This window comes from Nesoenas mayeri, assembly GCF_963082525.1.
Source record: "Nesoenas mayeri genome assembly, chromosome: 1".
NCBI lineage: Eukaryota > Metazoa > Chordata > Aves > Columbiformes > Columbidae > Nesoenas > Nesoenas mayeri.
In genome coordinates this window covers 59,649,295-59,666,715 of record NC_137541.1, presented here as the reverse complement: position 1 = coordinate 59,666,715, position 17,421 = coordinate 59,649,295, and the positions used below count along the sequence as shown (strand labels likewise).

Below are 17,421 nucleotides of genomic sequence, written 5' to 3'. Positions count from 1 at the left end.
CGCCGCCGCCGGGCGGGACCATCTCTCCCCTTGGCGAAGGGGGGGCGCGCTCCGCCCCGGCTCCCCGCCTGGCCCGCCTCCCCCCCGCGCCGCGCAGAGCGCCCCTCCGCCTGGCGCGCGGCGTGGTCACGCCCAGCGCAGGCATTAGCGCCCGCCGGTGCGGGGCGCGGGCGCCCGGGCATCCTCAGGCGCGGCGGCGGCGGCTCATCCCTGGTACCTCGGAGCGCCGCGGGCGCGGAGCGGCTCGTAGTGCCAGCCGTGCGCGCCGCGCCTCGCCTCTCTGCGCCGCCGGGCAACGCCATGAAGCCGGCGGTGCTGGAAGTAATGAGGATGAACCGGGTGTGCAGGATGGTCCTGGTCACTTCCGTGGGCTCCTTCATCCTCGTCATCTTCTATTTCCAAAGTATGTTGCACCCAGGTAGGGCACCGGCACCGCCGCAACCGCACCGCGACCGCACCGGCACCGGCCGCGCGGAGGGCAGCGCCCGGCTCCGCGCCAGCCCCGCTCCCCGCCGACGCAAGTGGGGGGCACCCCGGGAGCTCTCAGCGGCTGCCACCGGTCCCGGCTCTCGCCTCCCGGCGCCGCTGCGGCAGGCGCGGGGCTCGGCGGCGGGCGCAGCGCCCTGCAGCCCGGCCGGCAGCCCCTTCCCGGCCACCGCCCGGGGCAGCCGCGGGAAGGTCGCCTCGCTCCCCGCAGGAAACTTCCCACGGGAGGGAGCAAAGTTGTTTCTTTTTACAGTTGTTATTATTTTCCGCGTTGTATCTTGCGTTTGGTGGGACGGGGTTGGCACCAGCTGGCGAACCCGCCGCGACGGAGAGCGGCTCCGGGAGCTGCCCATCCCCGGCGGGTCCTTCCACACCTAGAGATGGGACTCCCAGCCCGGTTCCCTGCACCCGCCGCCGGGATTGCGAGTCCCTCGGCTTCGCTTCTTTTTGTTTTTGGGCATGTCAGGGACAACGCGACCGGGCAGGGCCACCCGCTGCTGCCGACGGGCAACTTCGCTCTGGCTCGCCGAAGTTGGCCGTAGCGGCGGAGGCGGCTGCCCGGGCCGGGCCGTCCCTGCCCGCGGCAAGGGGGAGCCTGACGCCCGCAATGGGGGCGCTTCTGGCCGGCCCTGCCTTAGTCCTGGGCGTTCGGGTGGGTGCGCAGCTCCTGGTGGTGCTCCTGGCTGGGCACGGGTGTCCGTACAGCCCCACGCTGCGAGTGGCATACAGAAGTGTAATCATCACCTCGGTTTCAAACTCCCAGCTACCTAATGGAAGTTTAATTTTCCAGTTTACTAGTGCGGTGGACACCGGAGGTAGAGCTGTATTGGGGGTGGAGGGTGCTGACTCCCATGGAAGTCACTCAGAGGTCGGCTGCTGATTCACACAAAGGTGGGATCGGGCCATGGAAACTTCATGGGATCTCTGACTGCGCACACAGATCCGTCATGGATTGCAGTGAGACAGCTTTGTGCAGCTTGGCTGTGACGTTTATCCAGCATGGCAAAAAAAAGAAAAAAAAAAAAAGAAAAAAAAATTGTCCCTCTCTCTGTTTTTCCCCTTCCTGCCTGAGAAGTTAAGTGGAAATTGCACTTGCAGTGTGTTTTTGGAGGGATCTGACAGCTAAGCAGAGGAGCGAGGCTTGTAAGAGGGAGCGATACCTCTTAGCAGACCAACAGCTGTAGCTGGCAGAGTGGCCACGCTGCTCAGCAGGCGAGTCTCCTCAGCCGTACCTGTAAATCTCTCCTGCCAGCTCTGGAGTGTCGTGGCTACAGGCATAGCTGTAGCAAGTGGGGAAGTAGCTGTTTGGTAAAAAGCAAAAGGATGTGTTCAGTTTGACTCTTTCCTTCCCTGCGTGTAGCCACCAAATCATATCTGATTAAAAATGCTATTCCCTTAAAGTTTTTGGAGTCAAATGGTAGAGGCTTAGTGTGCTGATAGGATTAGGAATTGGTAGATCTGCTGTTCTGTGGTGAAGCCAAGCCTTGTTTGGCGTTTTTCTGTCAGCTGTCCACTCCTCCAAAGTTGGTACCGCTTGCTTGATGAATGTGTTCTTGTATGGTGTCCATCTGTGTTAATACCTGCCAACTCCTTGGAAAAATTAGCATATTTTTTCTTTCCTGCTGTGTTTGCTCTATGCTTACTGGTTTCACAAGGAGTGCTCAGCCCTTAGCAGATCTTATGAAGGCTTTAATTCAGGGCTTCAGGGCACCATGCAGAATTGTTTGTTGTAACACAGCTTCAGCAATTTGATAGAAGTATGATATTTCCATTGGTTGCATGGCACAGGTAACATAGTTTGCACACACATTCAGAAAACTTGGCTGAGAGTTATTAATTCCCCTTCTTCCAGATGAATTATATCACTGGAACACAAACTCAGCATTCAGTAGGTGAGAGATTAAATTAAATATTCTTCTGTGAATTTTTGAATGTAGAAAAATTGCCTTTCAAGAGTTCTCAATATAGCTAACTGCTGAAGATTATGGCCTTATATTTGTGCTATTGTGAAACTATAAATAGGTTGAGATTTTAATACAATTCAAAGGATTTACCATAAACTCTGAGAATGTGATGCTGTGAAATCAGTGGGAGGATAATCCTCACCCATTTTCCATTTAACGCATGTTTAGGGTGTTAGCGTCAGTAGAGTAGATCTGGATATAAATGGGATCACAACCTGTCCATCTTTATTGTATTGTACCTTTTTGATCATCACTGATTCAGCCTTTTTTTGTGTGTGTGTGTTTGTGGGGGGGGGGCTGTTTCTATAGTGGAAACTGCCAGAAATCTATCAAACTCTAATCTAGACCCAAATAGAGTGTGGCCATTTGGTTTGCAAGGTTTAAACAGCTGCCTTTCCCCCCCACCCTGTTATGTGATTGTATGTGTTACTGTCTTGGTGGTGTAAGGGGTAGATCAGTGTAGAGTTCTTGAAGGGTCAGGAGAGAGGGAGGTAGTAGACCTGCCAATGTGATATACATCAGGTAGCAGATAATTTTGTGGTGTTGTGTCCTTATTTGAAGGTAGGTTGGTGACCTTTCTTGAGGTATGTCTCAATTCAATGGAGCTGGACCCCGAGGCAGAGTGCATGTCAGGTGGGATGGGGCTGGAGGTATAAAGAGCTTTCCAAATCTTGGCCAGTACTGCTTCTGTTGTGGAGCGTGTTTTACATTTTAGCCAGTCTGCACTAGAGTGTGTCTTTGGATGGCTCCTGCAGGGAGCTGCCTGGTGTACCCTGGCTTACCACCTGTCACTGTTGTTGGGAGCTTGCAGTGCTCTCTAAGATAGGCACGTTGCAATCAGAATTAGCTGAGAAATACCCATCTCAAGCCTTTTGGGTGAAAAATAAAGATTATCAGTGAGGTTATCTGCAAGAAGTGTCAGCTCCATATTAATAACCTGGCAGTTTCTTCACCCTCCAAGTTCTCTTGGTGAAGTTTAGGAGACTTGTTTTCTGCCTACAGAGCTTTCCAAACAATTTTAGGTGTGACACAGAGAAGGTGGAAGATGCTAGAAGGGCATGAAATAATGAGTCCTGCCCTCTTTGGGGACAAGACAACTTTTCATCTTCTTCCATTTCAGAAAGTCTGAATGTGGATCTCTTGCAGACAAATTTTTGCTTTTTTTTTTTCCTTTGGAATAAGTAAATAAGAAAATGACATAGATAACAGAAACCTTTCTTAAAAACAAACCAACCCCTAACAACAGAAACATACCCAAAGCCTGAAGTGTGAGAGGTGAGCTTGCACTTATCATCGTGGAAGAACTTGGTGTTGTGTCCCCTTGCGCAGCCTCTCAAATGCCAGCATATTGGAAGCAGATCAGGTGCTTTTTATTCCTTATTCTTTTTGGTTCCATACCCGTTCTTTGTGGGAGGCTGCTGTCTGATTAATGCACCTTTGCGTTCTCTGAATTTTAGCAGAGATTTGCCTATGTGCTGGAGAACCCGCCCCTCTCAAATTAGGTTCCCTGACCAGTTGTTGGTGGAGGAAGGTGAAGGGGGCTGCTCACTGCTGCTCATGAACACTGTGAAGAAAACGCCGGAGATGATCTTGGCTTCTGTGGCTTATCTGTGGGTTTGGGGAACTATTTGTTCCTGAGGGAGAAAATGGCAGCAGAGACTTCGTTGTGTTTTCCTGTTGCCTGTCTAGCTTTTTCTGAAAAGAAAAAACCAAACCAAACCAACATCATGCTGCAGTGTTTGCTGTAGCTGGATGGGGATTTCCCCCAGCCCTTTGCTCAGAATACTTCCCCCCTTCGCTCTCCTGCTGTGTGCTACCTGCATAACTGAGCGCAACCTGATCATTGCTCCATGCTCCTGCAACTTGTTTCTACGTACCATGGGTCAGCTTTGTGGTTTTAGGTGGCAACCTGTCATAGCTTTATCTGCTGCCTTTCCCCTGAGATTGGTTTGCTCACTAGTCCTTAGCCTGCCTACGCTTTCCCAGGTGTGTCTGGTTTCTTCTGTAGAGTCCCAGCTGCAGTGAGCGGTGGGGCTGTGTGCGCAGGCAAGAGCTGCTCTGCTAGGCTGGGGTCAGGCTGCCAATGTGCTGGCATCCTTCCAGGTGAAAAATTCCACATAAAGATAGAATAATTAATGCTGTCTTTACCTTACCCGAGACAAGTTTATGAAACTTACTTATCTACACCTGGTGATATTTGTTTTCCCCAGTGCAGACTAGGATGTTTTTGCTCCGTTTTTCATCTCCTGTCTTAGACTTCTAGTGTTCTCCTGTGGGTGCTAGCGAAGGATAGATCCTCAGACTTGCCTCCCGTCTATGATCTTCTCAGTTACGCTTGCAGCACTGTATGACTGATAGCTGCTTGTTCCTTACAGAAGGCTGATGTCTACCTTTGCTCAGATGTCAGAACAACTTGAATCACATGAGATTTTTTTTTTTTCCTTATGTCTGAAGACAAGCTCACCATTGGTTTTGATAGAAGATTCTGTTTGAAAATCAATGCAGCAGTCTGCCATCTTGCAATTGATCCTTGCTTTCTCCCCTGCTTACAAAGGGGAACGAGATCTGCAAAGCAGTGGGTGTGTGGCATCCCTTTGACGGACTCTGTATACTGGTTTTAAATTATTCTGTTTGGGATACTGAGAAATTGAGTTCGTTTGACAGCCACAAGAACCTGGCCCTCATTTAATTGCATGCAATGAAAACCACCCCCCAGTCGCAGGCAGAAACCCTGCCGTGCGCCTGCGAGGGGTCGGTGCTGAGTCCTTTTGTTGGTGTCTCTGTAAGCTTTTCATCAGTTTCTATGGGACTACACCATCAGTGTGAGCAAACTTACTCTGGTCCCTCTTCTCAAAGGTACTGCTAGTCTGGAACTACTTGAAGTTGAGAGTTAAACTGCTTTTTGAATCTTCTGAAAGTCTTCATGATTAGTGAATATTAAACTTATTGGTAGGGCTTCTTTTTCTGTTTCAGTACATATGAGCGTAGCTTTTTGCAACAACCGCTTGCTGACCTTAAGAAATAAAAACCTTTGTTTCTGAATGGGTTCAAGGTAAAGTTACCTGGCACTGTCAGCAGTAAAGTCTTAATAAAGTTTAATTTATCAGAATGCTTATTGCTCCACAGTTACCATTTCTACAATGTAGACTTTTATAAGCTTTTTTTTTGTAGTTGTTCCTGTGAATCAATATTGGGAAACTTTGTGCTGAGTTCCATAGCATTAACACTCTGTATTCACAGATGTAGAACTGTCATTACTTGGCTGAAGTCTAACTTTTTCAGAGATAAAGTCAATATGAATGGAAACTTTCTTTTTCCTTTAGAAATAAACATATAGAACAGAAATGCCTGATGCTTTTTTTTTTTTTAATGAATGAATGTATACACTTGATTGAGTGCAACTATTATGTCGATTTTATCTCTGTATAGGGAGAGCATATTTCTGAATTCTTAAATTGTTTCCATTACTTTTTAGAAGTGACAGGTAGTTTATCTTGTACTGCACCATGTAACTAACTCTAAAAGTATTTCAGAGAATTGGAAGGAATTATATCCATGTTACTTTTCCTGAAGCCAGCACTGCTATATTTTGTTTGATTCTCATTGCCAGACGTACTGTATCAAATCCTGCCTGACAAAGCTGCTGCACTTGTCCTTGTGTGAATGTCACTCCAGCACAGTTTTTCCCTCTGAAGCCTTTTGGGCTGATGCATATGTATTACGTGTCAAATCTAAGGTGATCCCGAGGGAGTTAAGGACAGGGTTGGGGGATGCAAGGGTTCGAATCTGATGTTTTTTATTGCAGATTGTTCCTGGTGTTCAAGGCAAATATTTGAGTTCTGTGTGTGACTTGTCCAAGCGTCAATGTTTATAAAAAGAAGTGTGGATGTGTGAGTGAAGGACCCACTTCTAATCAACGAAAAAAGCAGTTTTGACCTTCACATTATGGAAATAAAATTAAGTTCAGGGATTTTGGATTTGTGTGGACCTGGCATGTCTGGGATAAAGACAAAGAGATGTCTGTGGTGGGTCATTTAAATTGAGCAGCCACCTACTATAGTACAAGGATAATGTTTCAAAGCATGTTTGTGTTTTGTTAGATGTTCCTGCTCCCAGTGGAGCCCATTCATGTAAGATCTTTGTGGATGAGGTAGGTATTTGTCCTTACAGTTGCAATTGAAACTGTAGAATTTGGTTAATTCCTCCTTACTGGTGTTTCAGTAGCCAAGGTATAGAGGGCATCCTTTTGTGGGCAGAATGCTTGCATGTGACAAAGTGGTGTTTCTGGCACACGCTTCATGCTCTAACTAGAAGATGAGACCAGCAGAGATGACAACGAACCAACAAGAGAATTCAGTTCCTAATTATCTCTGGCTCATGTCACCAGACAGAGGGATTTTCTTGGATTCCAATTTTGTGAATGTAATCAGTGGGAGGATACAGAGTGTTCCCCTTTCATGTAATTGTTTGGCATCTGAAACTAAGGTTTCATGAATAAATCAAAATTCTACTGCACATACACTTGGATTCTGTGTCACTTCTCTTGCATAATGTCATTATCCCCCATTTTTCATTTAATGCCAGATCAATAAATGTGGTTTGTTGGCTTGCCCTCTCCACGTACTCCTTAGTAAGGAGTTAGTTGTTGGTGAAATTGTCTGAAATAGGTCCATTCCATCCTGTCAAACTGAAGTAGTAGATTTTCAAGTTAATGGCCCCTGTTAGATTTCAGCTCCATCCCCACTCTCCTCTTGGGTTGTCACAGCAGCTGTAGCATCACTAGGAAGTACCTAATGAAAGGCAGCACAGATAGTGTGCATTTATGTATAAGGAATAAGTGCGGAGAGCGTGGTGACCATCCCCTGGCAGTGTGCGTGCTCTGCTCTGTCCCTTCTCTGCCCAGTTTGGTCCCTGGGGGCTGGTGGGGAGCCCCTCACAGGGGACATGGGACCTGCAGGTCCATCTGGGACTTGGCTTGTTTTGCCTGTTCCCCTCTGTGACCTTAAAGAGAGTTAAAAATCTCTGTGCTGGCAAGTCTTTGAGAGCCAGGGTGGATGACAGGACTATTGTTTCTGTGACACTAACAGGACTTAGACTAAACAGCATAAATGGGTGCAGCACAAGCATTTGTTAATTGGCAGCAAGCAAACTTTGTGTCCATGCATGTCAGGGAGGCTTCCCTGTATTAAAGAAATTTCCCTCTCTTGTGTGTTTCAGGTTTAGATATCCAGTTTGCTTTTATTTTAAACCAATAAGGTCTTTTTTGGTTGCTTTTTACACCTTGGCCAATGTTGGCAGTGAAAGTAAATGACAGCTTTGCTTTTGGCCTTATTAATTTTTACACATTAGTGAGGTCATAAATGAGGCATTAACATTTAGCTTGTAAGCATCAGAAGGGGATGTTATTTCAAAGAAATAAAATTATATGTCTGCCCCTGGAAACTTTGGAGTAAAATGTCATTAGAGCATACTGACTGATGTTGAGGCTAGATTGGGTAACTTAATATTTCCGTTTTTTTCCTCCTGACAAATTTGAATCTCTGGGTTAAAAAAGCTGAGTATGAGCTCTTACAACATGCTGACTTATCAAAAGGCTGCGCACACACCCCCCCCATCTTCTCGCTCCCTACAAAATCTGTAGTTGACAGCCCAGGTAATCCAAATGCATTGATTTCCGAAGGGCAAACCCTTTTCTCCTAACGAGGCTGCTGTGAGGAATATGAAGTTTTTTGTTATTAAAAGAAATCCCAGAAGTGCAAAGGGCTCCTTGTAGGTGCCTGCCTGTGTTATTTTACTAATTTAAACATATAGTCAGTGTGGTTTCTCAGTTCTGTTATTTTCTTTTTTCAACTTACGTGTGTTTGGGAACATCCAGCTTGAGAGAAGTAATGATTTTATGAATTCTTTCTAGGCTGAAGAAGAGCAGGAATTTTTATGAGGGTATGTCAGCTTAAACAGTAAGAGTGCCTCTTCGAGGTAGCCTTCATCTTGTTTGTGCCAGGCTGGAGACACTGAAGGATCACTTTGCATCTGTTTCTATCAATCACTGCTGCAATGGCTTCACACTCCTATGAAAAAACTTAAAAAAAGGTGCTGGGGGAAATGGAAAATACAGGCAATGCAATTAAGCAGAATTTCTCACGGTACTGTGATTCCAGGGGTTTGGGAGGTGGTAGCTCTATCCAACAAGTGGTATGAAGGTAGGTGGACCATGCCATGGGAAAACAGGTGTGAAATGCTCATGTCCTATAAGTGTTGTCTGCTTCTTGTTTTGTGATAAGTAGCCTTGATTTCAAGGGTGTGGGTACGGTCATCTGTGTGTGGTTTTGCAGGGTCTGCCCCCCCTTTTCTCTCCTCTAGTAGGTGAAAGAGGGGTATCTGATCCTTCTCAGCTGTGCTTGATCTGCAAAATTGCTGCTGCTTTGGACCTTGTCTCAGGCTAAAAGATGCCATCCTTAGTAACAGGAAAAGATCACATCTTTCTGTGTCACTTGGCTGAGTGGTGGGAGATTATGGGTTTTAACTGCAGAGTCCACACATAATAATCCGGGAGGAATAAAAGGCTTTGCTGGGTTTCAATTCACTCCTCAAACACATTGTGCTCTGGAAAAAAACAGAGAACTGTGGGGTTTTTTTCCTAGTTCGTTTTATTTTAAAAGCCACCACTTTCTGTTCATTTTTAAGATACTGTGACAATTCAAGGTGAGTTTTGTAAATGGTGAAAAGGTGGGTTTCAGGACCATCAGAGAGGGATCCCTTCTGAATTCATGTAACAAATTATGTATATAGCCATTCTCATCATTTTTTTTTGCTGATAAATGATTATATAAGGGTGTCAAGAAGTTTAAAATGGATAACTTGTAGGGATTTTTGGATTAGGGAAGGTAGACATCTAATTAATAAGTTGGTTATAATTGGATCCCACTGATGATTGCTACCATAATACCTTGTCTTAAAACAAAGAGCTTTAGGTAGTACAAATCCTTTTAAAGACTATTTGCATTGTTGTGCTTTAAAGTTGATTGGTATGCAGGCAAAACAAAAATGTCTGTATTAGCTGAAGTGACCCGCACTGGTGCGTATCAGAAATATGACCTTCTAGTAATCCGTATTTTTACAGCCTGTGTTGGAAGTGAGAGGAGAGAATTTATAGTAACTAAGGGGGAGGGAATTAACACTTTTTAAACACTTCATGATTAAGAAAATGTGTCAGTTGGGGTCATAAATATAAACCTGATAAAGCCTGTCTTGATTATGTATTTTGGTCATGATTAACTTCTAAAATATATTTGAGTTTCCAGATGGGGATGAGCGCTTTATCTTTAGATTTAAGTGTGTGTATCTGTGTCCATAATTACGAAGTCGACATAACTGCTAATCAAGTGGAATGAATACACCAGGGAATCACGGTGGCTATTGACACACATGTTCTGCCTGCCAAGCACTGCTGTGTCCCACTGTCTTGGTTGAGGAATTGTAGGGTCAGTCAGCTGGATGTTGTGCAAAGCTCCCGACACCGTTGCACTAGTGATCCTGTGGACCATGCTGGTTGGTCTCTGCCTCTCCACCTTCCTTCTTTTCTTGAAGCAGACTTGGTGGTCCTTTGTGGCAAGTTTAGGGAAGCTCAAATAGGGTGAACACAGCTGCCTCCTAGGCTTCTGGTTTGGAGTTTTGTTTTGGGCAAGCCACAAGATTTTATGACGTTTTCTGAAAGGAGTACAATGACCAGTGGTTTGAATTGGCTGGTGCATTGACTGCATGAGGTCTGCATGATTGACTGGAGGAGTCAATGGTCTCTTTTCAGTTGATTTTAGCGAGCACTGGGTCAGGTCTACTGTGCCAGAGCAGAGGCTTTTTGAATTGCATAAAGGGCACACATCCCCCATGGTGGCAGAGATATAGGATTGCAGGCTTGGGGGGAGCTCTGAACTGTTTCTCCCCTGTAAATCTGGGTCAGCTCCATTGACTTGGTTATATCAATTCTGGATCAAAGCTACTGTAACGAAAAGCAGAATTTGTCCCTCTGTGTTTTCCTACAGAGCAAAATACAATAGAATAACAGCTTTGCTTTTCTGCTTTCTTTTTTGCCCTTCACAGAGTAGTTCTGCATTCAAGTGAATGGTAGCTTTTTTCCCACAGAGATATATGTTTGAAGAATTGAAGGAGGTGCTGTCTATTTTCATTAGTTTCAGTGGAAATGACATTGACAGATAAGCTATATGTAACCATTAGCATGCAGGCCATCAATATGATTGAAGTCTTCTGGTCCTACTGTGGAGCTTCTCCATCCCACGCAGAATAAGCTATTAATGTTTCTGGTGTGACAGCAAAAGCATAATTGCATTAAAGAAAAAACTGGGAAAAAAGTTAGGGCTTCTGGAGCTGTTAACTATTTTGAGACTAACTCTTTTGAGATACTTAATGAGCTGAAATGGATAGTATAAGACAGACATGATTGGATTAAAATCATCTTCAAATTTGGCTGTCTTGATTCATCATTTTTTTTTTCTTCCCCAGAACACATCAGTGTGTTTCTGGTGAGTCCTTCTCCATTGTGTTGCCTGTTTCCTGAATGCTTTTCTTAAAATCTTCCGGAGTAGAGAAAGGAGAATTTTTGCAGAGAGTGCCAGGACAGTTTGCAAGACAAAAATATACATCGGGCTGTTGTGTCTGAATGGTGAGTAATGCACAAAGCCTATACATCAGTATAATGTTAGTGACTTACAGCCTCATCCATCTCAAGAATGCTCTAACTAGCATCGTAACATGTTACTGTGAGAACTGTTTGTGCAACTAGAAATGTGTCCCATTCCCTCCATGTGGCTGGACAGCAAGGGAAACAGGCTGTAATTCTTTCATGTCCAAACTAGCTTGGCTTGTTTCCAGTTGCCAATCTTTACATAGAATTTTTTTCCCCTTTCTTTTAGTTTTCTTTTCATTTTTTAGACCTTTTACTTGTTTCTACATTCATTGGGATGTGATGTGACCAAGAGGGATTTATTTCATGCTCCCTTTCCAGCTGTGAAGGGATCTCTCGTCATCGGATCGTACCTCAACTGCTCTTACCTTGCCAGAATGGTTATGCCTAGTATACTTCTCCAGCATTGTGGGAGCTCAGAAACACTGCTGAATGTCAAGTGATGTGTGTTGTATATTAGTTAATGGCAAGTCTGTGCTTTCCTGCTGTCTACTGCAGTTGAAAGCTTTCACTAGCAGCAAGTTAGGAGGAGGAATATTTCTGGAAATATTTTGAGAGTTTGGGCCTCAGTCTATTTCTGTGGTTGTAATACTGTGCTTTCATCAGAAGGCTTAAAAATGTTCATAGAATTATAGAATGGTTTGTTTGGAAGGGACCTTAAAGATCATTTAGTTCCAACCTCACCTGCCATGGGCAGGGATATCTTCCACTAGACCAGGTTGCTTAAAGCCCCATCCAACCTGGCCTTGTTCCACAAAGTGGGTCCATACATTTTCACTGTACAGCTAGGGCAACTGAGGCATAGACAGGAAGGGTATGTATGCAGGGATTTGGTAAATGGTTTCCCACCATGTCAGTGACACACTCAGGAATGAAACTTGAGAGTAAGATGGTTTTGTGGAGCTTGACACTTGCGTGATGTAAGGGCTGCAATCCATTTTAGGATTGGAATAGCTCATAGTGTGAACTAGATGTCAGGTACAACGAAAGTCTCTGCACTGAGCTGAAGGGACACCAGTGCAGCCCCATCCAGATATGCTCTAGGCTTGTGAGGATGCTGGTTGTGGGCAGTCTTGTGTGTCCTTCGTGGTGCTCCTGCCAGGAAGATCCTGCTGTTGCAGATACACGAGGCTTTGAGAGCTCCTTTTGAGCTCTCTTGTACAAGGTGTTGCCTCCGTGGGACCATGAATTGTGTCCCAGGTCATCTGAGTCCTGATGCTAAGCTACAGATCTCCTCTGCTTGGCTGTACTACAGAGCAAAGGCATAAACAGTTCTTGCTTTTAACTTTTCACTGTGTTTTGCCTTTATGTTTAGGTTTTTAAAGTGTAAATCTTCCCTGTGTATGCCCTGACAAATGCTGAATGGCCTTTCTTTTCTGGATCAGAAGTTGGAGGCATACTTGGAGGAAAAACATCAAAGGCCCTCACTAGCTCTTGAGAAGTGATACTAGTTAGTGGCTTCTAATACTTAAGCATTGTGCGCCCAGCTTGAAGTCAGGTTGCATAAATAGAAGTAATGGAAGTAATTGGCAAAATATGTGCCTTTTCAAGTGGAGTACAGCAAAGCTTGCTGCATAGGAGACATCTGATGTCTTTGGTGCCTCCATTGCTTGAGAGATGTAGTCATGACTAAGAGCATAGTATTGCCTAGTGGGAGAGGGACACTGCAGCTCAGTAGACTAGGGTTCTGCTACCAGTTCTTTCTTTCCTGCCTCATGCAGAGAGCATTTCAGCTCCTTTATTCCTCATCTATGCTCTCCCTTGCACTATCTAAGCAACAGGCAGCCTTTTCTTCACCTGGATGGATTACCTTCTATGTAGTGTTCAACACAGAAGAGTGGTTGTCTAGGTAAAAGTGTCATAGCAATGCCATGATACATATGTCTATAGAGATATCACGTTATGGTTTGGATGTAGACAAACTGAGGTGGAGGTCAAGCCTGTGCTTAGAAATCTGGGTGGTTTTTTTTTTGTTTTGTTTTTTTTTTTTTTGAATAGCAAGCCTGTGTAATTCAAGATAGCATTGTGCTTGGACAGCTTTTGCCAGTAAAAGACTCACTGTACTGATGATCAATATAGGTGACAAAAAGGCCTGCCTCTTCCCTTGTTGTTTTATTTTGCCTTTGTGCCCAGGTCTACGAGAGACAAAGCTCTTAGGTGTTGATCAAGGCTGGTGTGTGTGATCAATCCTCGGTTTTTGCCGAGATGCTCATGATTAACTTATCTGTAAATTAAAATATCGCCTCTCTGTAAAATAAGATATCATCCCTGCGCTTTAATAATTTTTATTTTATTACAGTTTTAAAGTCTAAGTTCCTATGTGTTGTGGTTTAACCTGGCAGGCAGCTGAACACCACACAGCGCCATTTGCTCACCACCCCTAGTTCAGTGGGATGGGGGAAGAGAATCAGAAAAGGAAAAAAAACCCACATTAACCTTGTGGGTTAAGATAAACAGTTTGATAGGACAGAAAGGGAAAATAGTAACAACGATAGCAATAATAATAATAGAAAAATATATAAAACAAGTGATGCAGATTGCAATTGCTCACCACCTGTCAAACAATACCCAGCCAGTTCCTGAGCAGCAGTTCCCCCAGCCAGCTTCCCCCAAAATATATATTGAGCATGATGTGATACGCTATTGAATATCCCTTTGGCCAGTTTGGGTCAGCTGTCCAGCTGAGCCCCCTCCCAGCTTCTTGGAGATGTGGCATGGTGTGAGAACCTGAAAAATCCTTGATGACTTGGCAATAAGTAAAACATTGTCAAATGTCAAAACACGGTGTATTGTCAACATTCTTTTCATTCTAAAGCCAAAATACAGCACCACAACAGCTACTAGGAAGAAAATTAACTCTGTGCCAGCTGAAACCAAGACACTATATGAGGTGCTGCAGCTGTTGACTGATGCTCTCTCAGATCCTTCCTTTTCAGACCTCCATGTTCTCTGTGGTGGCTGTGGGACACTGCTGGTAGTAGTTTCTCGAAATGGACATCTCTGATACAGCATTTTATGAACGTGTTTGCTACTGCTCCAAAAGGCCTCAGATTTATATCTAGCATAATCTTCATTTCCTGTGGAGGTCTGGGGCATCAGAAGTAATGCTTTCTGAAATGCTGTTCAAGGTGGGGAAACTGATTATTTGTAATACTTGCTACTTGACATGTTTGAAAGGATATTTTCTACCTCAGTCTTGCAAATGTAAACAAAAAAACCTTCCCATCTGCCTTGCTGAACATGTGTGACTGTGTTTCCCACAAATGCACAGGACAAACAGCTGTGGTCTATGAACTGCAGTGAGGCCTTTTGGAGAGATAGAGCTTTTGTCAACACTGCAAGGCATCTAGGATGCATAGCCAAAAGTGTGTAAGTGTCTGTGAAATTCTGCGTTTCGTTTGCTTCTTGCTCATCTGTCAGAGGTTAATTTTACATTGAATTATGAAAAATGTTTCTCTGTCACAAGTGGCTGGTACTAGGTTGCCAGCGTGCTACATCTGTGTTTGAATGTTCAGGAGAGGAGCTACTAAAGAATTTAAGTTATAGCTTAAAAATACATGTGGTGTCTTTTTTTTCACATTTAACTTCCTTGCTGGAAATAGCAGGGTTGTGTCATGTTTGTCATATTTTCTAACTGTAGGCAGTTTTAAGCACGATGTAGTTATGTAGCAAACTGGAAAAACGTGCACCCCTCGTGCTCAAGTGAAGGCATGTAGGAACAACGATATGGGCGCATCAAATACCATGCACATGGAAATTAAAGGAGCTGATTTTTGAGCAGACAACCAGTGTTTACGTGTTTAATTTATGTAGTAGCCTTTTCACTTCTCATCCGTTCCTATGCCCTTTGGCAAGCGGGTTTGCCATTTTTTAACAAGTGAAGACATTGTCAAGTTCAGGGAATAAGGCTTGGATTTTATTTTACTTGCTGCTTTCTTCATCTCTGTTTATAAGGTGATCCTTAGGGAAAAGAGATTGACCCCAGGAAGGAGGGAAGCTTTGTCTTCCTGGGCTGCCAATAATCTATCACAACAATACAAGGTTCAGAGGTCAAAACTGTGAGTTAAGCGCTTTTGACCCAAATGTATTTCACTTTCCTATATGCAAGTGAGGCAGCTGCAAGGGGGTCATGCTGTGAATAAACATGATCCGAAACCCCCGTGTTTGTGTTTCTGTATCCATGGTTAAGGTATGACTGGGACACCTTATTAAGTACTTTCATACCAAAACGGAGGGTGCAAAGATCAGAGTTCATGTTCAAGTGGACCATAGCAATTAGTTGGCAGGAAGGAGTTGTTGATTCCTGCCTTGGTTTTCTGTCTGTTTGTCTTCTTCTGCAGCACTGGGGCACTCTGTACCTTCATGGCCCTGCTGAAGCAGAGTCCTCTGGCCTGATATGCAGTGACAACACCAACATGTGTGATGGAGCTGCTCCGAACTTGTGTAGTTCAATCTAGAGGCAGGGGGTAGCCCTGGCACAACAGAACAGCAAGTTATTACTGAAAACAGTTGCTGGCTACCAAAGCTAGTAATTCTGACAGAATTATTCAAACTCAGGTGTGAGCCTGTGCTTTGCCCCAGTTATCTGCTTCGTTAGGAGACTTAGGTTGCAGTAAAGTGGCCAAATTGGTAAAATTAACGTCCTTCCTAGCAACTGCCCACAAACATCCAGGAAGCTGGTGGAGGAGATCGGAGTTGACCCTTTGTCACCAGGACCATCTCTGCTGTCGTAGCTTACATGTCATTGTTTTGTTGACATTGCCTAAGGACGTCGTAATTCAGTAGTAAACCTGGAGCTTAGTAGGTTGAACAGACCCCAGGTGGATTGCCTTGTACTCTGATGTATGATTAAACCAGAGGCAGAAGTAATTTGCAGTGTCTGGTAATTTCCACCTCTTGTATTGTTTGGGTCCAGCAGATTTTTGCTTCCTAATCAGAAAGTCAGTGTGTTCCTTGCAAATTTTTAATGAGTTATTTTTAGTGCAACTTCTCTTTAATCCCTTTTTCTTGTAACATGGGGGAATACAGGTGTCAGGGAGCAGTACGAACACGGCTCACCATGAGGGGCAATGAGTTGGGAGTCAAGGGTGAGCCCAGGATGGGGAGCACCTTCAATGATGGGTACCCAGGTAGGGTTGTGACAAGTTCTGGCCATGGTCCCAAGTAGGGTAAGGTAACAATTTGGGAATATGTCCACCCGGAAGACAAGGCTTAACCATAAGAAAGGTATGACATCCATCCAGGAAGGCCAGCCAGTAAATCTGGACATCAGGAGAAAAGGCTGGGCATAGGGCCACCCATGATATAATTTAGGTCAGGACTGGGTGCCCAGGCCTGAGCTTAAGTAGGCCTGTAGGTTTGTGGACTGGGTGTGTGAATGAGAGACCCTAGGGAGGTTGTTCAGGGCAACTAAGGCCTGTTGGTGCCCTCAGGGCCCAGGCAGTAGGGTTGTTAGGTCATTTTTGGGATCTCCTGACTTACCAACCTTTTCTGACAAGCATGGTCTGATGGTCTTGTGGTGTGGTGGAGCCCAGAGACAAGTGGCAGGCAGCGAGAAGAATTTTGCTGTGCCAGTTGTTCCACCACCATGTTTTGTGCAGGGATAATGGGTTGTGCTTGATCATTCCTTTTAGACTTTCCCAGTTTTGGATAGTAAATGTGAAGATGCTTTAGGAGAAAAAAATAATCTCAAAACAATATTGAAACATGTAGCGGTTACAGCCGGGAACATCCCCTGCCTGCTGAGTAGCTACTTCTTCAGACCTGGTAAAGTTAGTTATCCTTCAGATGACCAGAACAACATGTGGTGTAATCCTGGGATTTGCAGGATTGTTACGGTACTTAAGCCTGTGGTTTGGGTTTAAATGGATGGGTATAAGAGGATAAAAGGTTGGTGGGATGCGAATGTGTATGTTGTTTGATCTTGTTCTGTTGAGGGAGGAGTGTCCCTACTGGGGGAATCTGTTTCATCAGGAATATTTTACTTTCAGCTAAATGGGTACTCGTGGCCTGGCACATGTTCGTAGAGGGCAGGACTGACCTTCTGAGCGTGCAGTCCCTGGCAGTGTTAGCTGGAGAAATGCAAGTGCGTTGAATGTCATGGCTTTTGTTGCTTCCCCTTTTTCTGCCATGAACCTGCTGCCCTCTTGGTCTGGTTTGTTGGCTCTGGTGGTGCTGGCATGCAAACTACACCAGCGTGTGGCTCTGTGCTGGGCCATTCCTCACAGTTAACGTTGGTACATCTCTTGAGCTGGAACTGGTGGTGAAGCAGGC

The 17,421-nt window shown here is 44.8% G+C and overlaps 1 protein-coding gene across 2 annotated transcripts in view; it reads left to right on the top strand.

Annotated features, from left to right (window-relative positions):
- Positions 1-300: 300 nt before the first annotated feature.
- CHST11 (carbohydrate sulfotransferase 11) overlaps positions 301-17,421 on the top strand; it is a gene marked incomplete at both ends in the record, with an annotated part of 175,161 nt that continues 158,040 nt past the window's right edge. The window contains one exon of one of the 2 annotated variants that reach the window (XM_080342695.1): positions 301-403. In XM_080342695.1, coding sequence (XP_080198821.1) covers positions 301-403 — 103 coding nt within the window. Of the gene's footprint in view, positions 419-17,421 lie in introns of both variants that reach the window. The other variant, XM_080342694.1, reaches the window with a different exon arrangement.